The 22,075-nt window shown below is 41.4% G+C and overlaps 1 protein-coding gene across 1 annotated transcript in view; it reads right to left on the bottom strand.

Moving 5' to 3' along the window:
• The window catches only part of ptprfa (protein tyrosine phosphatase receptor type Fa), a 461,575-nt gene that overhangs the window by 131,962 nt on the left and 307,538 nt on the right, over positions 1 to 22,075 (bottom strand). Inside the window, exon 8 of the mRNA XM_070446207.1 lies at positions 6,964 to 7,233. Coding sequence (XP_070302308.1) covers positions 6,964 to 7,233 — 270 coding nt within the window. The remainder of the gene's footprint in view (positions 1 to 6,963; positions 7,234 to 22,075) is intronic.

Raw genomic sequence — 22,075 nt, 5'->3', positions numbered from 1 at the left:
AATTCCCGATGCCTTGGTTGACATCTGCTATTGACATCTGCTATTATTGCCTGCATCCCAAATGGCACGCTATTCCCTATATAGTGATTACTTTTGACCAGGGCCCATGGTGCTCTGGTCAAAAGTAGTGCACTATGTTGGAAAAAGGGTGGCATTTGGGACATAGAATTATGCGTCATATCCAAAAAAGGCAAAAGAAGCTTGAAAAACTTTTGAAACCCTGACTGTATTGCTCTGAGTTTTGAGTGATGTTAAGTTAGAAGTTAGACTATTTTAGGGCCTATTATGCATGCATCACATATACAAAGTTGCGGAATACTTATTCATCAGTAGGTGTGAGTCTGTAGAGAAGAGAGAGCCTCTCCCAGGACTTGAAAATATCCCACCATCTGTCAACACTGTGAGTGATATCATGAGTTAATTGGGGAGTTGTATTTTGCTTACACCTTAAAACATTTCCTGCAGTAATTGGCCAGTAAGTTACGTTGATTTATTTTAACGTACAGCTACCGTAATCCATTTCATGGTAATGCATTTTATAGTACCAAAAATGGCACTGTCATCTAATTTACAGTATATTATTGGAATTACGCATGCAGCGACATATTACCCAGTGTTCTTTGAAAGTTTTCATTTTTAAATGGACATTTTGGTCATTTAGTGGGCGCTCTTGTCCTTAACAATTTACAGTCAGTGCATTCAACCACGGTTGATTAAAGAAACACATCACAGTCATAGCAAGTAAAACGTTTCTATAATCGTTACTGAACATGTTGTTGTATTTAAGGATGCATTCGTCTTCAAAATAATTGTAATTACAACAATACATCTTATGATATAATTCTAACTATCTATGGAAAGTGCCAATACAATAGTGAGATATTCACGTTAACTTAATGCCAGAGCGATGAAACAAAGTACAAGTGACTATTAAACTGTAAAAAAAAAAAAATCCTACAGTAATTACAAGGGATTAGAACAAGCAGGTTGGCTGTATGCATTTGCATATTATAGCATACTAATGAATACTGGGTGTTTTATATCACTTGTACTTCTAGAGGCCTAAACATGATGCCAGAGCAATGAAACAAAGCACAAGTGACTATTAAACTGTAAAAAAAAAAAATCCTACAGTAATTACAAGGGATTAGAGCAAGCAGGTTGGCTGTATGCATTTGCATATTATAGCATACTAATGAATACTGGGTGTTTAATATCACTTGTACTTCTAGAGGCCTGAACAAAGGCTGCCAATCTGGCCATTATTACAGGGATAAACAGATCAAATGGACATGGATAAATAGTCAACCATTAAAAGGTTTAAGACCCGCTACTACTCTGACCTGTTCCCTATATACATTTAATTGTTAGGGAACTACTACCATATATCACTTCAATTGGTACAGGACTCTCACTAACAGGCGAAACAAATATAGCCACTGACAAGGCACACCTTAAAATACAGAATGTTACCGAGCCAGCAATTATTTCTCTTCCCACAATATTTCTAAATGCACCATCATTTACAGTATGCTGCAGTAACTTGAAAGCAAAACATCAATACAGTATTTTATTGTTGAATTAAACTGAACATCCATTCAGCATTTGCTAATGGTGAATATTTAATTATTTATTACAGCATACCAACTGATATTTGGTGTTTTATATCACTTGCACTTTAGGCCTTAAGAACGGCTTCTAAACTGACAGTGACGACAGGGCAAAACAGATCAAAATGACATGGCTAGCCGCTCAACCATTAAAGATTTGAGACTTGCTGTCACTCTGATCTGTTCCCTGTATAAGTGCAATTGTTAGGGAACCACATATCACTTAAATTGGTACAGCACTCTCAATGGGTGCAACAAATATAGCCTTATACAAGACATGCCTCAAAATATGTTAATGAATGAGAAACATTACCACACACCCACATGTGGTCAAAAGGTTTTTGATGCTCCAAAAATGCAAAATTGGTACCGAATTCTGAATGGCAGTAAATTATTGGCAGCAGTGCCAATAAGACACTGTAAGGTTTCAGGACAAGGTTGGTAGAATTTAGAAAAAATAGTATATTACCGTATTCTGTGGGGGTACAGCATTCTCACTCACGGGTGCAACAAATATAGCCTCTTACAAGGCACGCCTTAAATACGTTAATGAGCCAGAAACTTTTTCCTCGCCCAAAACATTTTCCACAAAATGCACCATAATTAATATTGTAAAACACATTTACAGTATTTTACTCTGCACTCTACAGTGTTTTACTGTTGAAATTACAGAAAGGGCTTACAGTGTGCTGTAAAACAAATAGTTTACTGTACGTTCTACGGTAATCTACTGTATTCAGTTTATACAGCATCATATTGTTGATTAATACAGTAAGTTACTGATAAAATTACAAAAACGGATGACAGTGTACTTTATTATTAGTTTTTTGATAGTCATATTGTGTTTTGTTAATATTACAATAGGGCCCCATTCATTCAGAAAATATGTCTACATTACTAGAAGTAGTAGTGCTTTCCTCTTTGAAATAACTGAGATTCTCTTTAATAACTCTAGTGAATTAATGATTGATTAGACTGATAGGTATTTGAGCATCACAAATGCTCTAATATTATGTGTTGTTTCAGCCAGTGAAAATAATAATCCCTACTTACTTACTTACTTTATTGTCCCCATGGGGAAATTTTGTTGCAGTGTCATGTACACATTTAAAGTGGCGTTAAATACAAAACAAGATTGACAATACAACTTTCAATAACAGTCACGCACCAATAAATAAAATAAAATTTTAAATTTAAAATTTAAAAAAGAAGAAAAGACTAGCCTGCTGGCCTTACGGGGTCAATGGGAACATTTGCCCGAGCTATTTAAGAGGGATATCACACCTGGCACAAATGATTGTCTCGTTCTATTTTTCCTGCWGAGGGGTGCCCTATACCTGCGCCCAGAGGGGAGTAATTCAAAGTCCAGGTACAGGGGGTGACTTGGGTCTAAAATGATTTTGTGAGCCTTACGGAGGGCCCTGACCTTAAAAATCTCATCCAGGCATGTCTGTTTGACTCCAAGTACCTTGCTTGCTGTGGTAATAATCCTTCTCAGCATGTTTCTCTGACTGACAGTGGCATTGCCAAACCAACAAACAATACAAAAAGTTAAAATACTCTCAATAAAGGATTTGTAAAACAGAGTCAATATAGTACAGTCTATATTAAAAGAACCCAACTTTTTTAGAAAGTACAGTCTCTGTTGGCTCTTTTTGTAGATCTGGTCTGTACATTTACTCCACTGAAGCTTACTGTCCAAAAAGACACCCAGATATTTATATTCCTCTACAATTTCTATGTTCTGACCTCTGATAGATTTTGCAGAGGTAGGTGTTGTACGCTTCCTGAAGTCTATGCACATCTCTTTGGTCTTGTTGGTATTGAGGACCAAGTGTGATTCCTCACACCACTCTACAAAGTCATCTAGGACCGGGCCATGATTTTCCTAGGAGAAGGAACTGACTTAATGTTCTCTCCATGTACTCAACTCACTAAACTCAGAGGATGTAGAGATGATACGAGAACTGATTTGGGTTTCAAGCATTTCACATGCAATGAACAAAGTAGTGAATTAAATGTTCAACTGAGTCTTTTGGCCAATTCGATTTGGAACCATTAGTCTGTAGCTAAGACCCTTCCTTAAAAAAAAAAAAAAAATACTTTGTACTGTTCATATTAGAAGCAGTGAGAAAGCCTACTGTATTTCCTGAAAGCAGGATCCCATTGTAATTGGAAAGTAAACACAAAACGCTTTGCTCGCTAGTTTGTCATCTCGCTAGTTTGTCATAGTTAGGTTTTCAGGAAGGTAAAGTTTCAGCCATATTGAATTATTGATGACAATATTAATGAACACACTGTCATCTGCACTGTAAAAATAGAAAGTCTCATAACACCATGACTGTGTAATGAAACCAGGAAAAGTAGAGCACCTAAGCTGAAATTGTTTGGAGGGTGCTTCAATGTAAATCCAATGTAAGTGCTTTAAAACAGAAATGAAGTCATCTGAAACACCCAAAGTAGTTCTTTAACCTGAAAATTGGTGTTTTAAGAGAGTGTTGTGAAAACACTTCATTGGGTTTCAGTGCATGCATGTAAAAGTTAGCATCAAAACACAAACACTATGTTAATCATACAATCAATGGTATTGAAATGCAAACGGTTTACAGCCTAAACATTGACTGATGATAAGGGCCTATGGAGAATATTTTTTGTGGAATTCCACCTTTATTTTTTCAATGCTTTATTTAGAAAGATTAGAAACAGGAGGGGCAGTAAGATGATACATTTTGTTGGAATTTTATCCACTCAACCACACAGCCACACTGTTAGAAATAATTTTGGGGTGAATTTATATTAATATATTTTTTTTAAACATATACTGCTAGAACCGCTAAAGCAGTAATTTTGACTCCTCATTAATTATAATGTGTTATTACTCTGCCTTTTTTTAAGTCATGCCCCCCTCCATCCTTGACTTTTCCTAAATACATCCATATAACACACTGTTGTTGTTAGAATCTTAATATCACAAACAGAACTGGAGTTATAACCAGTTTAAGGAGGGAATGTCTTTAAAAAAAATGGTTTTCCCACATCCCCCCTCCTTCTCCAAACAGTAGGGCCTGCTCCGCTCCTTCTTCCCACAGTTGAAAGTGCAGTGCTCATCTGATAATCACCCCGATAATTGCCACGAAACTGAACCTAAACTATACCGAAACGAATTTCACACATATGACACCAGATTAAATAAATTAAGTCAAGTATGATGGGGTGAGTTGATGAACGAGGGGAAGCGAACAATGCATAATTATGTATTCATCAATTGTGAATGAAGAACAAGGCAGGCCATTCTATTGCATTGATCCAGTCTAATTAAAATCTTAAAATGATTTGTACCCTATATCAGTCCACCAAACCAAAGCAGTCTTATCAGTCTACTCTGGCCTACTTGGAGTAGGTTACACAATGAGAGTGTGCGTAATTGTACATGCTGAACGGCTTTCAATATCTGGGAAAATATCCACACCGGGCAGTAGGTGAGCGAGTGTCAGAGAATGTGGTGATGGGGCTTGTGGAACCTTACATTGGAAATAGTCGAAATGTCACCATGGACAATTTCTTAACTTCACTGTCATTGGTGAACAATTTGCTTGCAAAGAAAACAAGTCTGGCCGGCACCATGAACAACGTGAGACAGGATCTCCCTCCCTCTGTGCAAAATAGGGCACCTGCACAGCAGTTGTACTCCACAATGGTGATGAAGAATGACAAGACAATGGGAACACAAAAAGAAAACCGGAGAATATTACGTGCTACAAGCAAGCAAACGTATGTCAAAGTGGGTCAAGCAAGTGAAAGTTACGAAAACTGTTAGGACAAGGAATAATGGCTAAATAAAACCTAGCCGACACCATGTAAGCATGAGCTGACAATAATGGACAATTTTTGACTGCTGTTATATCGACACTTATTTTCATTGTAATGCCATTAATACTTTTGTGCCGAGTCTGACTATTTATCAAGGCACTTGGCGCTGGTAATGATGTTTAGGCTACTGATGTTTTCATCATTTGACCGCGCCTCATTTGACCGTTGGTCTTGGTGATTGGGGTATTACTATAATTTTTTGTCATTATTAAAATAAGCTGTTACCGTGTTCCAACACATATGTTTTCTGTTTTATAGTTGTAACAAAGGCACTCCACGAATAAAATTGATTGAACACTTGAATTTTGGCACATTTGTTTTGTTTTTACATATAGTCCACAGTAACATAAACTAATGTGTTATTTTAAATTAAATAAAAATCGTATTCTAATGTTGCCCAAGGCCTTCATAAACACAACCAAATTATATATTTTTTTGCGATAGCATTTGAAATATATCAATTACACTGTTAGAATGTTGCAGTCAGCAGGAATGCTGATTAGCTTGAAGAGGGGTCCATCAAGGCCCAGCGGTTCTAGTGTTAAAAAAAATGAATGTAAGTCATGCAGAGCCCATGGTCTGGTGGTAACGCACCCGGCTTAGATCCATCACCCCTCTCCCCACCAAAGACATGGGTTAAATTCCCCTCTCCAACCCTTCAATTCTCCCACCTATCTGTATCCCCTCTGTTAAAATAACCCCCCAAATATACAGTATTGTAAAAAACGTATGCAAGTCGTTTCAGTGATTTGTTAATTTCATTTTACCAAAATAATCTACTAATAAATCCAATTTAATATGTTGCTCAAAATATATTTTATAAGGATAACCAAAGAGAGAGAAAATCGAGTGATTAAATGATTCATTGGAAGTCTTTCATTTTTATCACCTTGCATTTCATATCTTCCCATATGACTCTGCTTTTAGAGGATTGTGTGTAATTAATTTTCAGACTTTTTGATTCTTTCACACAATGCTGTATACATGTTTAAAGAAAGAAAAGTATATTTCTATATTAGTATTAAGCTTGTTATGCCATTAGGTGTAATGGATCATGATTAATGAATACCATGCTCTTATAGTGCAGTCCAAGACATAGTGAGACATTTTTAACATGTCTATCTAATATTTATCTAAAATATCTCCTTTGGATGTTGATCTTGATCCAGATCCATCTATTGATTTTGGATGTTGACATGTTGATCTTGAATGAGGGCTACTTTGCTAGATACCACACATAGCTAATTCACTGCATCCCAGGCTACGTGTGCCATTTTTAAATTGATGTAGTTCTGTCCTTGAGCTGTTCTTGTCTATTAATATTCTGTATTATGTCATGTTTCATGTTTTGTGTGGACCCCAGGAAGAGCAGCTCCCACCTTCGCAACAGCTACTGGGGATCCTAATAAAATACCAAATACCAGGCAAAACAAACACTCAAACTCCCACACCCCCTCTCTCACACTTCTCCCAGCCCTCTCACCTTTGACGGTGATCTGTGCAGTGGTCTCGATCATACCAAGCGACGATATCGCCACGCAGGTGTAGTTGGCAGACTGGCGAATGTTGGTGACCTCCAAAACATTCCTCCCAATGGGCATCTCTTCTTCCTTAGTCAGCTCTACCACCCCCATCATCCACTTGACGTAGGGCATGGGTGCTCCCACCGCCACGCACGTCAGGTTCACGCTGCCACCCGGCATCACCTCGTGGTTGTTGGGAGGGATGGAGAACCGGGGTGGCACACGCCTCACTGCAGGGGGAGAGCATAGGGGTGTGAGAGGCAGAAGAAGTGGAGGTATGATGGGAGACACTGCATGGGTGGCTGGGTTAGCTCAATACCTCAATGGTCAGGCCTGGCTGTTGCTGCAGGGTATACCGCTGTTCTCTGGGACAATAGAGGCCTATGGCAACTCTGCTATAGTTAGTTAGGGTGGGACCACATGTTATGTATCTATTACTCAACAGTGAAAAAGGACTTTCCTCCCCTTTCATGTTACATTTTCAAAAAAATGCCTAAGGTGGCCTATAAGGCTGGATTTCTCACGAGTGCCTTTGGATTTCCTTCTTTGGTATGTGGATTAAGACACACCTGGAGCGTATTACTGCTGTTAGTCTATAGCCTCCCTACCATATTCAGAGTAAGCTAGCTATCTAACACTCGTTTTGTGTCTAAGTGTGAGTGAATAGAAGAGGTTTCTTCTCCCTTGTTATCTACCATACACCATTAGAAATCCCCTTAAGTGCTGGGAAGTACTGCTCATTACGTCTGAATTAATGCTGCAATGCTACTCACTTTGCATGCATTAAATATACATAGCTCAATGGCATGGCAGCAAAAGTGCTCACACACACCCCTTGACTAGGAAGGCTGAGAATGGTCACAAAACGTGTTCCACTGTAGTATAATTTAAGTTTAGAGTCTGAATATTCTGGCCGTGAGGGGCGTAGATTGTGTCTTACAGGGTTTTGACCATGTTTCTTCTTGGTCTAACTAAATAGAAGGGGAGGGGAGATCTACGTGCCGTGTGAGTCAAACAGGGAGAGACGCAGGTTTATGACAGATCTGACCTTGTCCCCAGGCTCAAATTTCACATAAAGCCTGGTAACYGTGGCACTGTTTGGAATTTAGGTTGTGTGGATTTACTGAGTGACATGCTAATCAATTCAAATTCTGAGCGAAACACAACTTTGAGGCGTGGCTCTAAATTGAGGCGGGAGAGGGTTGTCACTAGTTAACACAGCCATAAAGTCATAAACCCTGCCAATTTTGCCAATTCATCTTCTTATAATCTGATTTTAAACCTAATTCTAACATTCACCCTAACCTTAATCACACTGCTAACCGTATGCCTTACGCTAACCTTAAATTAACTTGACTTTGTGGCTGTGGAAGCTAGTGGAGACCTGCCGCAGTATCTGTGCGCTAGAGATGTTGCCGATGACTATGACATGCCTCCCCTCTAACGCCCAGGAAGCTCAGATTCAAACTCCCATTAGACAGCTATGTTATAATGTCAAAGTACGTTCGCTACGTTTCGCTGAGCAACTATCTTCATTTACTCCCGTTACGGACGGTATGTACTTCCAAAAAAGGTATCAATAGAAATGTACAAGCAACCAAAATAAATTGCTATTCGACACCTCCAATGTATAATTTTTGCCTGGCAGAGACGTCAGTCAGTTCAACGTCTACTCCACGTTAGTTCAATGTCATTTCATTGAAATTATGTGGAAACAACGTCGACTCAACCAGTGTACCAAGTGAGATGTATTGAGCTGTTGTAGACTTCCTGACAAACAGGTCGGAAACACAGCAGGGTATAGCTAATGTTGTATAATTTGAGAGCGGTACTACTTTGAACAAATAAACTGAAAGAGGATGTATGCGCACATAATGTCTTCATTTGGCTCACTCAAGCACAGCAGTAAGTTAATTAGCTCCAACCAAGTGAGGAATCACTGTGATAAATGAATGTGTATTTGCATGGGCTCAGTCAGTCAGTGAGGAGAGGTGATAGATAGTCATGTTGGCTGTCGTCTCTGCAAAGACAAGGGCTGCATTGTCTGTCTGCTGGGACCGGAGGGAAAGAGAGAACCATCATTTACATTTTAGCAGACACTCTTATCCAGAGCAATTAGGGTTACCTGCCTTGCTCAAGGGCACAGAGAGTGTTCACCTAGCCAGCTCGGGGAATCAAACCAGCAACCTTTGGGTTACTGGCCCAACGCTCTTAACCGCTAGGCTACCTGCACGCTCTGTGATACAGATGGCTGGCATTAACATGGGTTGCCACGGAGACGGACATCGCCTGAGCACGTGACATGGCCAACAGAGGGAAAAACAGAGGGAGGGAAGGAGGAGAGGAGGGTAAGAGACAGCGAGAGAGAGAGGGAGGGCGAGAGAGAGAGCGAGAGTGGTGAGACGAGGGGAGGGGGCTGGCTGTTCGAGGCTGGGTATAGGCCACAGTTATGTGCCATTCCGTGATTCCAGTTTAGGGTGATCTCAGGTCAAAAACTAAGAAAGAGGAAAGTTTCTAAAAGTCGTAGTGTCCAAACTTTTAGATATATCAGGGTACCACTACTGCCAATCTCATACTATATGACTGTATTTCTGTGACTATAACCTCACAGAGCGGAGGTTGCAAATCGTTGTGCAGGTGAGGCATAGCAAGCAGCAAAAACCAGGCCTTGACGTTTCAATTCCCAGTTGATCTCCCAACACACACAGATGGTCTGCAGGATCTCACATTAAGCCACCCGCAAAATGATCCCCTTTCCGACAACGCTGASACTCTTAATCATCAGTAAGATAACTAACGTTCCCATTTTTCTCTCTTTGCCCAGGAAAAATGCTCGCTGAGAAAGAGGTTGCGTCCCAAATGGCACCCTATGGGTTCTGGTCAAAAGTAATACACCATGTAGGGKATAGGGTGCCATTTGGGATGGAGCAGGATTTCATTTGGGATGCAAGGGGAGAACTTTGTAGCAGACCTCTGTTTTGTGCTTGAAGATAAAATAGAGGCAACATTATTCACATCACAACTCTTAAAATACTGTGTTTATCATCATGACTAAGAAATCACCTGCTTATTTCTTTACCACAGCAAAACGATGCAGGCAGAGTAGTAATGTAGTACTTACAGTATTCTAGGGCCCACCGGCCCTGCCTGGCTGACCAGCAGTTACATCGAAATACTGTAAATATCTCCAAACTGGTTTTGAAGCAAGCATGGCACCAAAATAGTTTTTTCTTCTGCTTCTAATACAAACATCTCAGTTTTTATGTGACTTGAATGGTGTATGGGGTGTGAGGTGAGGTTCCTCCCTCTCCTCCCTTCTCTCTCTTCCTCCATCCTTTCACCCCCCCTCCCTGCAGTACTGTAGTCTACAGGAGGGCAACAAGAACTGAGGGACTTCAAGATACCCATAATGAACCACAGTTGGGGGTTATCTAACAAAATCACATTTTCATTTAGCCTGTGTCCTGAACATGGGCATTTGCAATCTTTCTCTACTGCAGTATTCACCTTACCTTACCTAAGCAGAGACTTAGATTTTGCATTTCTTTTGCATGTTTTGTGTATTGTATGCATACTGTATGTGTTCCATGTGTACCATCTCTGTATGCACTAACCCTTACAAAAGTCTGCGTGTGATTCATTCAAGTCAAGTAAATGCTGAGATTTTGAGATGTATATACAGTGGGTAGAACAAGTATTTGATACACTGCCGATTTTGCAGATTTTCCTACTTAAAAAGCATGTAGAGGTCTGTAATTTTTATCATAGGTACACTTCAACTGTGAGAGACGGAATCTAAAACAAAAATCCCGAAAATCACATTGTATGATTTTTAAGTAATTAATTAGCATTTTATTGCATGACATAAGTATTTGATACATCAGAAAAGCAGAACTTAATATTTGGTACAGAATCCTTTGTTTGCAATTACAGAGATCATAACGTTTCCTGTAGTTCTTGACCAGTTTGCACACACTGCAGCAGGGATTTTGGCCCACTCCTCCATACAGACTTTCTCAGATCCTTCAGGTTTCGGGCTGTCGCTGGGCAATACGGACTTTCAGCTCCCTCCAAAGATTTTCTATTGGTTCAGGTCTGGAGACTGGCTAGGCCACTCCAGGACCTTGAGATACTTCTTACGGAGCCACTCCTTAGTTGCCCTGGCTGTGTGTTTCGGGTCGTTGTCATGCTGGAAGACCCAGCCACGACCCCATCACATGCTCTTACTGAGGGAAGGAGGTTGTTGGCTAAGATCTCGCAATACATGGCCCCATCCATCCTCCCCTCAATACGGTGCAGTCGTCCTGTCCCCTTTGCAGAAAAGCATCCCCAAAGAATGATGTTTCCACCTCCATGCTTCACGGTTGGGATGGTGTTCTTGGGGTTGTACTCATCCTTCTTCTTCCTCCAAACACGGCGAGTGGAGTTTAGACCAAAAAGCTCTATTTTTGAATCATCAGACCACATGACCTTCTCCCATTCCTCCTCTGGATCATCCAGATGGTCATTGGCAAACTTCAGACGGGCCTGGACATGCGCCTGCTTGAGCAGGGGGACCTTGTGTGCGCTGCAGGATTTTAATCCATGACGGCGTAGTGTGTTACTAATGGTTTTCTTTGAGACTGTGGTCCCAGCTCTCTTCAGGTCATTGACCAGGTCCTGCCGTGTAGTTCTGGGCTGATCCCTCACCTTCCTCATGATCATTGATGCCCCACGAGGTGAGATCTTGCATGGAGCCCCAGACCGAGGGTGATTGACCATCATCTTGAACTTCTTCTATTTTCTTCTATTTTTAATAATTGCGCCAACAGTTGTTGCCTTCTCACCAAGCTGCTTGCCTATTGTCCTGTAGCCCATCCCAGCCTTGTGCAGGTCTACAATTTACCCCTGATGTCCTTACACATCTCTCTGGTCTTGGCCATTGTGGAGAGGTTGGAGTCTGTTTGATTGAGTGTGTGGACAGGTGTCTTTTATACAGGTAACAAGCTCAAACAGGTGCAGTTAATACAGGTAATGAGTGGAGAACAGGTGGGCTTCTTAAAGAAAAACTAACAGGTCTGTGAGAGCCGGAATTCTTACTGGTTGGTAGGTGATCAAATACTTATGTCATGCAATAAAATGCAAATAATTTCCTTAAAAATCATACAATGTGATTTCCTGGATTTTTGTTTTAGATTCCGTCTCTCACAGTTGAAGTGTACCTATGATAAAAATTACAGACCTCTACATGCTTTGTAAGTAGGAAAACCTGCAAAATCGGCAGTGTATCAAATACTTGTTCTCCCCACTGTATCTGTTCCTCTGTAATCAAATTGAGGCCAATGGTCTACTAACTCTGAGCTTTTCAGAGGGAATTAACCAATGTGTTAGATTGGAGTCTGTGAGCTGTCAACGTGACATGCTGGACAGCGCAATGCAGGGCAGGAGGAATCATAACAAACCAACGTTAGTCACCGTGTACATTATTAGAAGGATGAGGAGGTTGGAGGTTACCCATGGATATGGAAAATGGTCACAGCGTGACATGATGGTTGTTGTTGATTGGCTGACTGAGTGAGGTTATAACAAGGGGTTATCTGAGTTATTATTGGCTATGGAGGACAAATGTTAAAGGTTAAAGATCACCAGGAAGTGGTGGAGGAGGGAGAACTCGTCATCGTCGTAGAAGCGAGTGACACTGTGGGGTATATTCACTGGTTTCAAGTGAACAGTTTTAGTATCAGAGGAAGTAGTATCAGCAGTAGCAACATGAGAAGCTGGCAGTTATAATGCAGACACACACTTATCTTCATTGGCATGCCACAGAGAAAGAGGGGGAAGAGAAAGGATTTGGGATTGGAAAAAGAAAAGGTAGGGATTTGGAGCTGAGGGGGGTAGGGGTGGAGGGGAGGGGGTGGAAGCACAATCGTGGTTGCACACAGATTTTAGGCACACAAATATTGTCTAGCAAGGCATGCAGCAGCCCAGGCACAAGGTAAGCAAAGCATCAAGCAAATTACTAGCTAGCTACAGTGCAGCTCTGGTCATGATGAGGCTGTGGAAAATCTCCCTGGTCTTTGTGATAGAATCTGTGCTTGAAATTCAGTATTCGACTAAGGGACCTTACAGATAATTGTATGTGTGGGGTACAGAGATTGGGTAGTCATTCAAAAATCAAGTTAACCACTATTATTGCACTCAGACTGAGTCCATGCATATTATCATGTGATTTGCTAAAGGCCCAGTGCTGTCAGAATTCTGTTTTGCCTGTGTTTTCTACCATATTGTAACACGGCTGATGAAACTAACACTGTAAAAGTGTGAAAACATTTCCTGATAGTTGCTGGTTGAAAATACAAGCAGGACCTTCTAATCAGCAGGTTTGCATGGGCGGGAGTTTCGACTTTCCCATGGGGACATCTCCGTGAGGTATATTGGTTAATYGACCAATAACAAAGAGAGTTCAAAACCTCTCTGCCAATAACAGCTAGTTTTCAGTTTTCCCCTCACCACTCAGATGACTCCCAGACAGTCCTAGCAAAATACATTTTTTTTGCTAAAAAGCAATTTTTGCCCATTTTAATGGAAATCTATTATATTAAGGTACTTAATTGTTATCAATAAATTATTTGATATTGATACAAAATGACTGCAACATTTTCCCTCCTGAACTTATTAAGGCTTGCCATGACAAATGGGCTGAATACTTTTTGACTCAAGACATTTCTAAATACAAAATTCCACTTTGACATTATTGGGTATTATTTGTAGGTCAGTGACACAAAATCTCAATATAATCCATGTTATATTCAGGCTGTCACACAACAGAATGTGGAAACAGTAAAGGGGTGTGAATACTTTCTGAAGGCAATGTAAGTTAATATTTCTCACATTTCTCACAGAGAGGAAAGGAATCAGTTAACTATCTTAAACGTAGTCCGTTTTTTTAGAGAAAAGACATGAGACTGTCTGGGATTAATGGGAGGTTAATTGTCAGAGGGCACAGACCTCCATTTTAGAAAGTGCCTTGCTGATGTGTGAGTTGGCTGGAAGTTTGGGTAGCTGAGACGGTTTTTATCCGTCTCTCCCACAGAGAGACACCTTCTCAGCTCAGCAATTTAACCCTAGAGGCGCCAACATATTTTTGCTTAAAAGTGACAAATTGGTAATGATTGCAAAGTACCACTTTAATAAACCTTTTGTTACACAAGTAAATGGTTGAAATTCCCCAAAATAAGCATATATTTATTAAACAGGTAGAACACTGCCACTGCCACACCCCCCAGGGGCCAAATCTGGGGTGGCTCCATATCTACAATACCATTCAAAAGTTTGGACACACCTACTAGTTCAAGGGATTTTCTTTATTTTTACTATTTTCTACATTGTAGAATAATACTGGAGACATCAAAACAATAAAATAACTAATATGGAATCATGTAGTAACCAAAAAAATGTTTWAAAAAATCTAAATATACTTTACATTTGAGATTCTTCAAAAAATGTGATTCTTCTAATGAATTTATCCTCTGCAGCAGAGGTAACTCTGGGTCTTCCTTTCCTGTGGCGGTCCTCATGAGAGACAGTTTCATCATAGCGCTGGATGGTTTATTGACTGACCTTCATGTCTTAAAGTAATGATGGACTGTCATTTCTCTTTGCTTATTTGAGCTGTCCTTGCCACAATATGGACTGGGTCTTTTACCAAATAAGGCTATTGCTGTATACCACCCCTACCTTGTCACAACACAACTGATTGGCTTAAACACATTAAGAAGGAAATAACTTCCACAATTAAAACACAACAGGAGGGTTAAGACATGAAGGTCAGTCAATACGGAAAAGTTCAAGAACTTTTAAAGTCAAGCGCTATAATGAAACTGTCTCTCATGAGGACCGCCACAGGAAAGGAAGACCCCAGAGTTACCTCTGCTCCAGAGGATAAGTTCATTAGAGTTAACTGCACCTCAAATTGCAGCCCAAATAAATGCTTTACAGAGTTTGAGTATCAGACATCTCAAAATCAACTGTTCAGAGGAGACTGCGTGAATCAGGCCTTCGTGGTCGAATTGCTGCAAAGAAACCACTACTAAAGGACACCAACAATAAGAAGAGACTTGCTTGGGCCAAGAAACACAAGCAGTGGAAATCTCTCTTTTGGTCTGAAGAGTCCAAATTTGAGATTTATGGTTCCAACCGCCAGGACTTTGTGAGATGCAGAGTAGGTGAACTGCATGTGTGGTTCCCACATGAAGTATGGAAGAGAAGGTGTGATGGTGTGAGGGTGCTTTGCTGGTTACACTGTCTCAGTTTTTTAACGTTTTTTATCAAGGCACACTAGATCGGCATGGCTAACACAGCATTCTGCAGCGATACGCCATCCCATCTGGTTTGRGCTTAGTGGGACTATCAGTTGTTTTTCAATAGGACAATGACCCAACACATCTCCAGGCTGTGTAACGGCTATTTGACGAAGAAGGAGAGTGATGGAGTGCTGCAACAGATGACATGGCCTCCCCAATCACCCAACCTCAACCCAATTGAGATGGTTTGGGATGAGAAAAGCAGCCAACAAGTGCTCAGCATATGTTGGAACTCCTTCAAGACTGTTGGAAAAGCATTCCAGGTGAAGCTGGTTGAGAGAATGCAAAGAGGTTGCAAAGCTGTCCTCAAGGCAAAGGGTGACTACTGTGATGACCCTCCCACTCTGTCTGCCGTATTCTGTCTCTTTGCTCTTGTTTTCCTTAATAGGATGTCAGTGGGCGGAGCCGGGAGCGTCGTTAGTGAAATGGGACACACCTGGTCTCGGGTGTGTCCCAGGATGAATATACCTCTTCCCCATTCATTGGGGAGACTCTCTCCATGCAGACACAAATTTTGGTTGTGCCATTTTTGTGGCTGTTTTGGGTTGTTTGCGTTGGCACCTTTCAACACCCCTCATTATCACATTCATGCACGCAAACACTCACTTACACTACTGATTACTGACTACACACACCGTTGTTAATTATATTTAGTTTACTTTAGTTAATAAATATAATTTGTTATTCCTTATCTCCACGTTSTCTCCCTTTTTGTTACGAACTTTGAGCCGGTTCGTGACACTACCTTGAAGAATCTAAAATCTAAATATATTTGGATTTGTTTAACACTTTTTTGGTTACTACATGATTCCATATGTATTATTTCATAGTTTTCATGTCTTCACTATTATTCTACAATSTAGAAAATAGTAAAAATAAAGAAAAACCCTTGAATGAGTAAGTTTGTCCAAACCTTTGACTAGTACTGTACCTCTGTGCCAAATTTTGTGCACTATTGAATCAAAACGTTCAGCTTCGCACCACTAGTAAAAGAAAGATTGTATTTCATTCCTCCATTAAAAACAGAGAAAACATGGTAAATTGTTTGCTTGACAAAGTCCTACATTTGTGAAGGATGAAAAAAAAAGTTTAGAAATTATTACATTTRTGACTCCTTTGTCTCAGAATCGACCCCTGTTGTTTGGGGTTACGCTTGAAAAGATGGACTGGAAAAAACTACTGAAAAACACACTGGGTCTTTAAACAGATTTGTTTGTTTTATTCTCATCCTCTTCTCCACAGTCTCTCCCTCTCTGTTCACTGCTCTCATTGTTCTATGAACTAAATCTGGAATCCTGCACTGAATGTTGAATCGAAAATAAACAATCAAAGCTGCTTTAGCCTGATTAAATATTGAAAACTCAAAAGGCTTTTCACTGTTAACCAGGATAACACAACATCTTCTACTAAATAGGATAATCGTTCCAGGGTGGTGGGAAAAAGGCACTGAAATTTGAACTTGTATGTAAATAGTACTGATCTCTTAAGCTTCATGCAACATTCCTATATCTGTTCCCTGAACCCAGACGTAAAATACCTAAAAGACAATGAGAAACCACTGTTGCTGAAGAACAATGATAATGCATTGCATCAGAGAAATCTCAGTGAAAAAAATACGCTTCTCATTTTCATAAACCATGGGAATAACCAAGGCTGCAATTCATTCTAATGGTAGCTTATTGTTACTCCCAAGATGACAAAGACATCTAGATCCAACTACTATTCATGATTAATTGATCACAATACCTCTGTTTTCTCTAAGATTGTATGGTGGAGAGCTATGCTACCAGCCGATGTTGATATACTGTGTGAGAGTCGAGTCAAGGTAAGGTAAGATGAGAGTTGTGCAGTCAGCTAGACTGGGACCATGGCGAGTCCATGTGGCAACACAGATGCGAGGGCTCAGGCTCACAATGAAATGACACCCTAGTCCCTATATAGTGCCACACTTTTGACCAGAGCCCTTGAGGCGCTGACCAAAAGTATTGCATTTGATAAGGAATAGGGTGCCAATTGGACACAGCCATGGTTGGACGGACACAGTGTGAACATAGAGGATGATGGGATGGAATAGACACGCCCTAGGTGATGTGAGGATCACCTAAGGAAGTGGGCAAGGATGATACATAACAGACTGAAGCTGACAGGGAAGACCCATCCATGCCAGACATATTCAAAGACCTATAACGATGTAGATGGTGGAGGGTTTAGGGTGGAGGCAAGCAGCATAGCAGTGGTAGAGAGGGTAGCAGTAGAGATAGGGTAGGAGATGCACAGTGGAGGTTCAGTTTGGTAGAGGCAGGAAGGTTCCTGGGAGGCCCATCAGGCCGGGACGGGCCCGTGGCACCCAGCGTGATGCTGGGGGCGCTGCCAGGCTCCAGCCCACCGGGCCTTGGCATACCGTGGGGTATCAAAGGAGGAGCAGGAAGGTAAAGAGTGAAAAAAACCAACCTTCTCGTTGATCTGAGAGGATTTGGTGAGGTTTGGATTGTTTTATGGATGGCGAAGTGCGATGATGATGGGGGAGTAAAGAGAAAAGAGAAAAACCAACAAGAGAGAAAAAGGTAGAGGAGGAAGAAGACAAGGAAAAACAGAGAGAGTAAAACAGGAACATTTTCCACTTATCCATAATAGAGAGAGTGAGGAAAACACTATGGAGACAAAGGCCAGTGCACTGATGGCCACACGCCAAAAACACACACATAGCAACATCTCATACAGTACAGACATAAATATAAACACACACATAGCAACCAATCATACAGTACAGACATAAATATAAACATACACCCCCCCCCCCCCCACACACCTACTCCTCTCTGTTCCTGACTACTCTCATGTTCTCTAAGCCCTTCCCTTCAGACCCATCGGCTGCTGCCTGTGTATTAAGATGCCATTAGACAGTCAGAGAATCTACGTCCCAAATGGCACCCTATTTCCTATATATCGCACCCCTATGGGCCCTGGTCAAAAGTAGTGCACTATAAAAGGAATAGGGTGCCATTTGGGTCGCAGGCAGTCTCCCTGGCTGACAAGCGGACTTCATTATGCACACAAAGCAGATACTGTTCTGCTGTTAGCTAAGGCAGCCACATTTATTCTGTCCATTGACACCTTCTTAGCAGAGCCACTGAGGATAGCAGAGACAGAGAGGCTGGATGTGAATACAAACATCAAACATGGCCGTCACTGGCTCTGGACTAGTCATACACTCAGAGTTATTGACTCGCACACAAAATGGCCTGACCACGGAGTTGTACACCGACAACAGAGAGAGCTCTGTGCATCACTCACTCAATGTTGAGGCAATGGCCTTATACCACTGTTGTGTGCTGACAGAATTAATCAAATGGGTCACGGTGGGGAAGTCTTTAACCAGTATGAGTGATTGTGGCATTCATGATGTCCTACACATTATGTCCCATGGGCACAGTCCTATACCTACATGAGCAGAGTATAGTGCATCTAAAGAGTCTATGCATTCTAGATGTGGTTCCTTTGTATTAAAGCTTGTTTCTAATCTTGATCTCTGCATGCGCACACACGCGCGCACACACACTCACACACACTACACAAAGACAAATAAAAGCAGACACACATACGTACACAAGTTTCAGAGAAACTCAGAAAACCCCAAGACACATGAAACCTTGGGTGACACTTGGGAAAGACATGGGAAAGCACACAGACAATGGTAGAATTATTTTTTTTATAGCAGGATAAGCATTTGTGTAATGGACACTCCCATATACAGTCTGTGTATATGATATAACACAGCAAGGGACATGGAGACAGGGCCAAGGACACGCCACACACAGAGTGAGGATCAGAAAGCAAAAGCTGAGATAGACAGACATGAGAAAAGGAAGAAGTACAAATATAGGAAAAGAAGAGAGAGAAGAAATCTCTCTCACTCTCTCTCTCTAGCAACAGAGAGAGCGCTTTCAGGCACCATAATTTGCTAAGGAAATTACACCACTGGTAGAGTGGTGTAATACCTGGAGAGATAGAGGTTAGACCCATTCAGACAAGAACACATTGTACAGAAACAGAACAACCCAGTGTTACATTATACAGAACCAGAACAACCCAAGAAAACACATAGGAAAGAAGCTGGTAGTCTTGACCTTGATGACTTCAGTTGTAGGTTTAGTAGAGTGATATTTCAGCACAGTGCATAAAAGGGTTTTTCTTTTTCAAATGATGTTCACCAGTATAGTAAAACTCCATGGCAACGCATTATGGACTGAGAGTTTTCAGTGAAAAATAATCATAAAGAATATTTCACAGTGTAGAAAACACTTGAAAATACTCTTTCAGTTCTCAAAGGCAATTCCTCTCCGGAGTGAGATGTAATGTACTCTATTTGTGAGAAATTGATGCAGGCATGCGTGGTGAGAAATACTGCAGGATTTTAACACATATGTATACACCTACACACATACTGCAGGATGGTAACATGCACATGTGCACACACACACAAACACTCACACACACTTATAGACCACCAAAAATTCTGAAATCTCCATCCCTAACTACAACATTTTCAGACAAGATAGAACGGCCAAAGGGGGAGGTGTTGCAATCTACTGCAGAGATAGCCTGCAGAGTTCTGTCCTACTATCCAGGTCTGTACCCAAACAGATTGAACATCTACTTTTAAAAATCCACCGCTCTAAAAACAAGTCTCTCACCGTTGCTGCCTGCTATAGACCACCCTCTGCCCCCAGTTGTGCTCTGGACACCATATGTGAACTGATTGCCCCCCATCTATCTTCAAAGCTCGTGCTGCTAGGCGACCTAAACTGGAACATGCTTAACACCCCAGCCATCCTACAATCTAAGCTTGATGCCCTCAATCTCACACAAATTATCAATGAACCTACCAGGTACCACCCCAAAGCCGTAAACACGGGCACCCTCATAGATATCATCCTAACCAACATGCCCTCTAAAACACCTCTGCTGTTTTCAACCAAGATCTCAGCGATCACTGCCTCATTGCCTGCATCCGTAATGGGTCAGCGGTCAAACGACCTCCACTCATCACTGTCAAACGCTCCCTAAAACACTTCAGCGAGCAAGCCTTTCTAATCGACCTGGCCCGGGTATCCTGGAAGGAAATTGACCTCATCCCATCAGTAGAGAATGCCTGGTTATTTTTTTTTTTAAATGCCTTCCTCACCATCTTAAATAAGCATGACCCATTCAAGAAATTTAGAACCAGGAACATATATAGCCCTTGATTCTCTCCAGACCTGACTGCCCTTGAGCAACACAAAAACATCCTATGGCGTTCTGCATTAGCATCGAACAGCCCCCGTGATATGCAACTTTTCAGGGAAGCTAGAAACGAATATACACAGGCAGTTAGAAAAGCCAAGGCTAGCTTTTTCAAGCAGAAATTTGCTTCCTGCAACACAAACTCAAAAAAGTTCTGGGACACTGTAAAGTCCATGGAGAATAAGAACACCTCCTCCCAGCTGCCCACTGCACTGAGGCTAGGAAACACTGTCACCACCGATAAATCCACTATAATTGAGAATTTCAATAAGCATTTTTCTACGGCTGGCAGTGTTTTCCACCTGGCTACCCCTACCCCGGTCAACAGCACTGCACACCCCACAGCAACTCGCCCAAGCCTTCCCCATTTCTCCTTCTCCCAAATCCAGTCAGCTGATGTTCTGAAAGAGCTGAAAAATCTGGATCCCTACAAATCAGCCGGGCTAGACAATCTGGACCCTTTCTTTCAAAAAAAATATCTGCCGAAATTGTTGCAACCCCTATTACTAGCCTGTTCAACCTCTCTTTCGTGTCGTCTGAGATTCCCAAAGATTGGAAAGCAGCTGCGGTCATCCCCCTTTTCAAAGGGGGGGACACTCTTGACCCAAACTGCTACAGCCCTATATCTATCCTACCCTGCCTTTCTAAGGTCTTCGAAAGCCAAGTCAACAAACAGATTACCGACCATTTCGAATCCCACCGTACCTTCGACGCTATGCAATCTGGTTTCAGAGCTGGTCATGGGTGCACTTCAGCCACACTCAAGGTCCTAAACGATATCATAACCGCCATCGATAAGAAACAATACTGTGCAGCCGTATTCATTGACCTGGCCAAGGCTTTTGACTCTGTCAATCACCACATCCTAATCGGCAGACTCGATAGCCTTGGTTTCTCAATATGATTGATTGCTGCTGGTGAGTCTCGGATCCACCTCTACGCAGAAGACACCATTCTGTATACTTCTGGCCCTTCTTTGGACACTGTGTTAACAACCCTCCAGACGAGCTTCAATGCCATACAACTCTCCTTCCGTGGCCTCCAATTGCTCTTAAATACAAGTAAAASTAAATGCATGCTCTTCAACCGATTCCTGCCTGCACCTGCCTGCCCGTCCAACATCACTACTCTGGACGGTTCTGACTTAGAATATGTGGACAACTACAAATACCTAGGTGTCTAGTTAGACTGTAAACTCTCCTTCCAGACTCACATCAAACATCCCCAATCAAAAGTTAAATCTAGAATTGGCTTCCTATTTTGCAACAAAGCATCCTTCACTCATGCTGCCAAACATACCCTTGTAAAACTGACCATCCTACCGATCCTCAACTTCGGCGATGTCATTTACAATACCCTACTCAATAAATTGGATGCTGTCTATCACAGTGCCATCCATTTTGGCACCAAAGCCCCATATAATACCCACCACTGCGACCTGTACGCT

Source organism: Salvelinus sp. IW2-2015, linkage group LG13, assembly GCF_002910315.2.
Source record: "Salvelinus sp. IW2-2015 linkage group LG13, ASM291031v2, whole genome shotgun sequence".
NCBI lineage: Eukaryota > Metazoa > Chordata > Actinopteri > Salmoniformes > Salmonidae > Salvelinus > Salvelinus sp. IW2-2015.
Note: the sequence above shows the minus strand (reverse complement) of the source record. Positions and strands in the feature narration are given on the sequence as shown.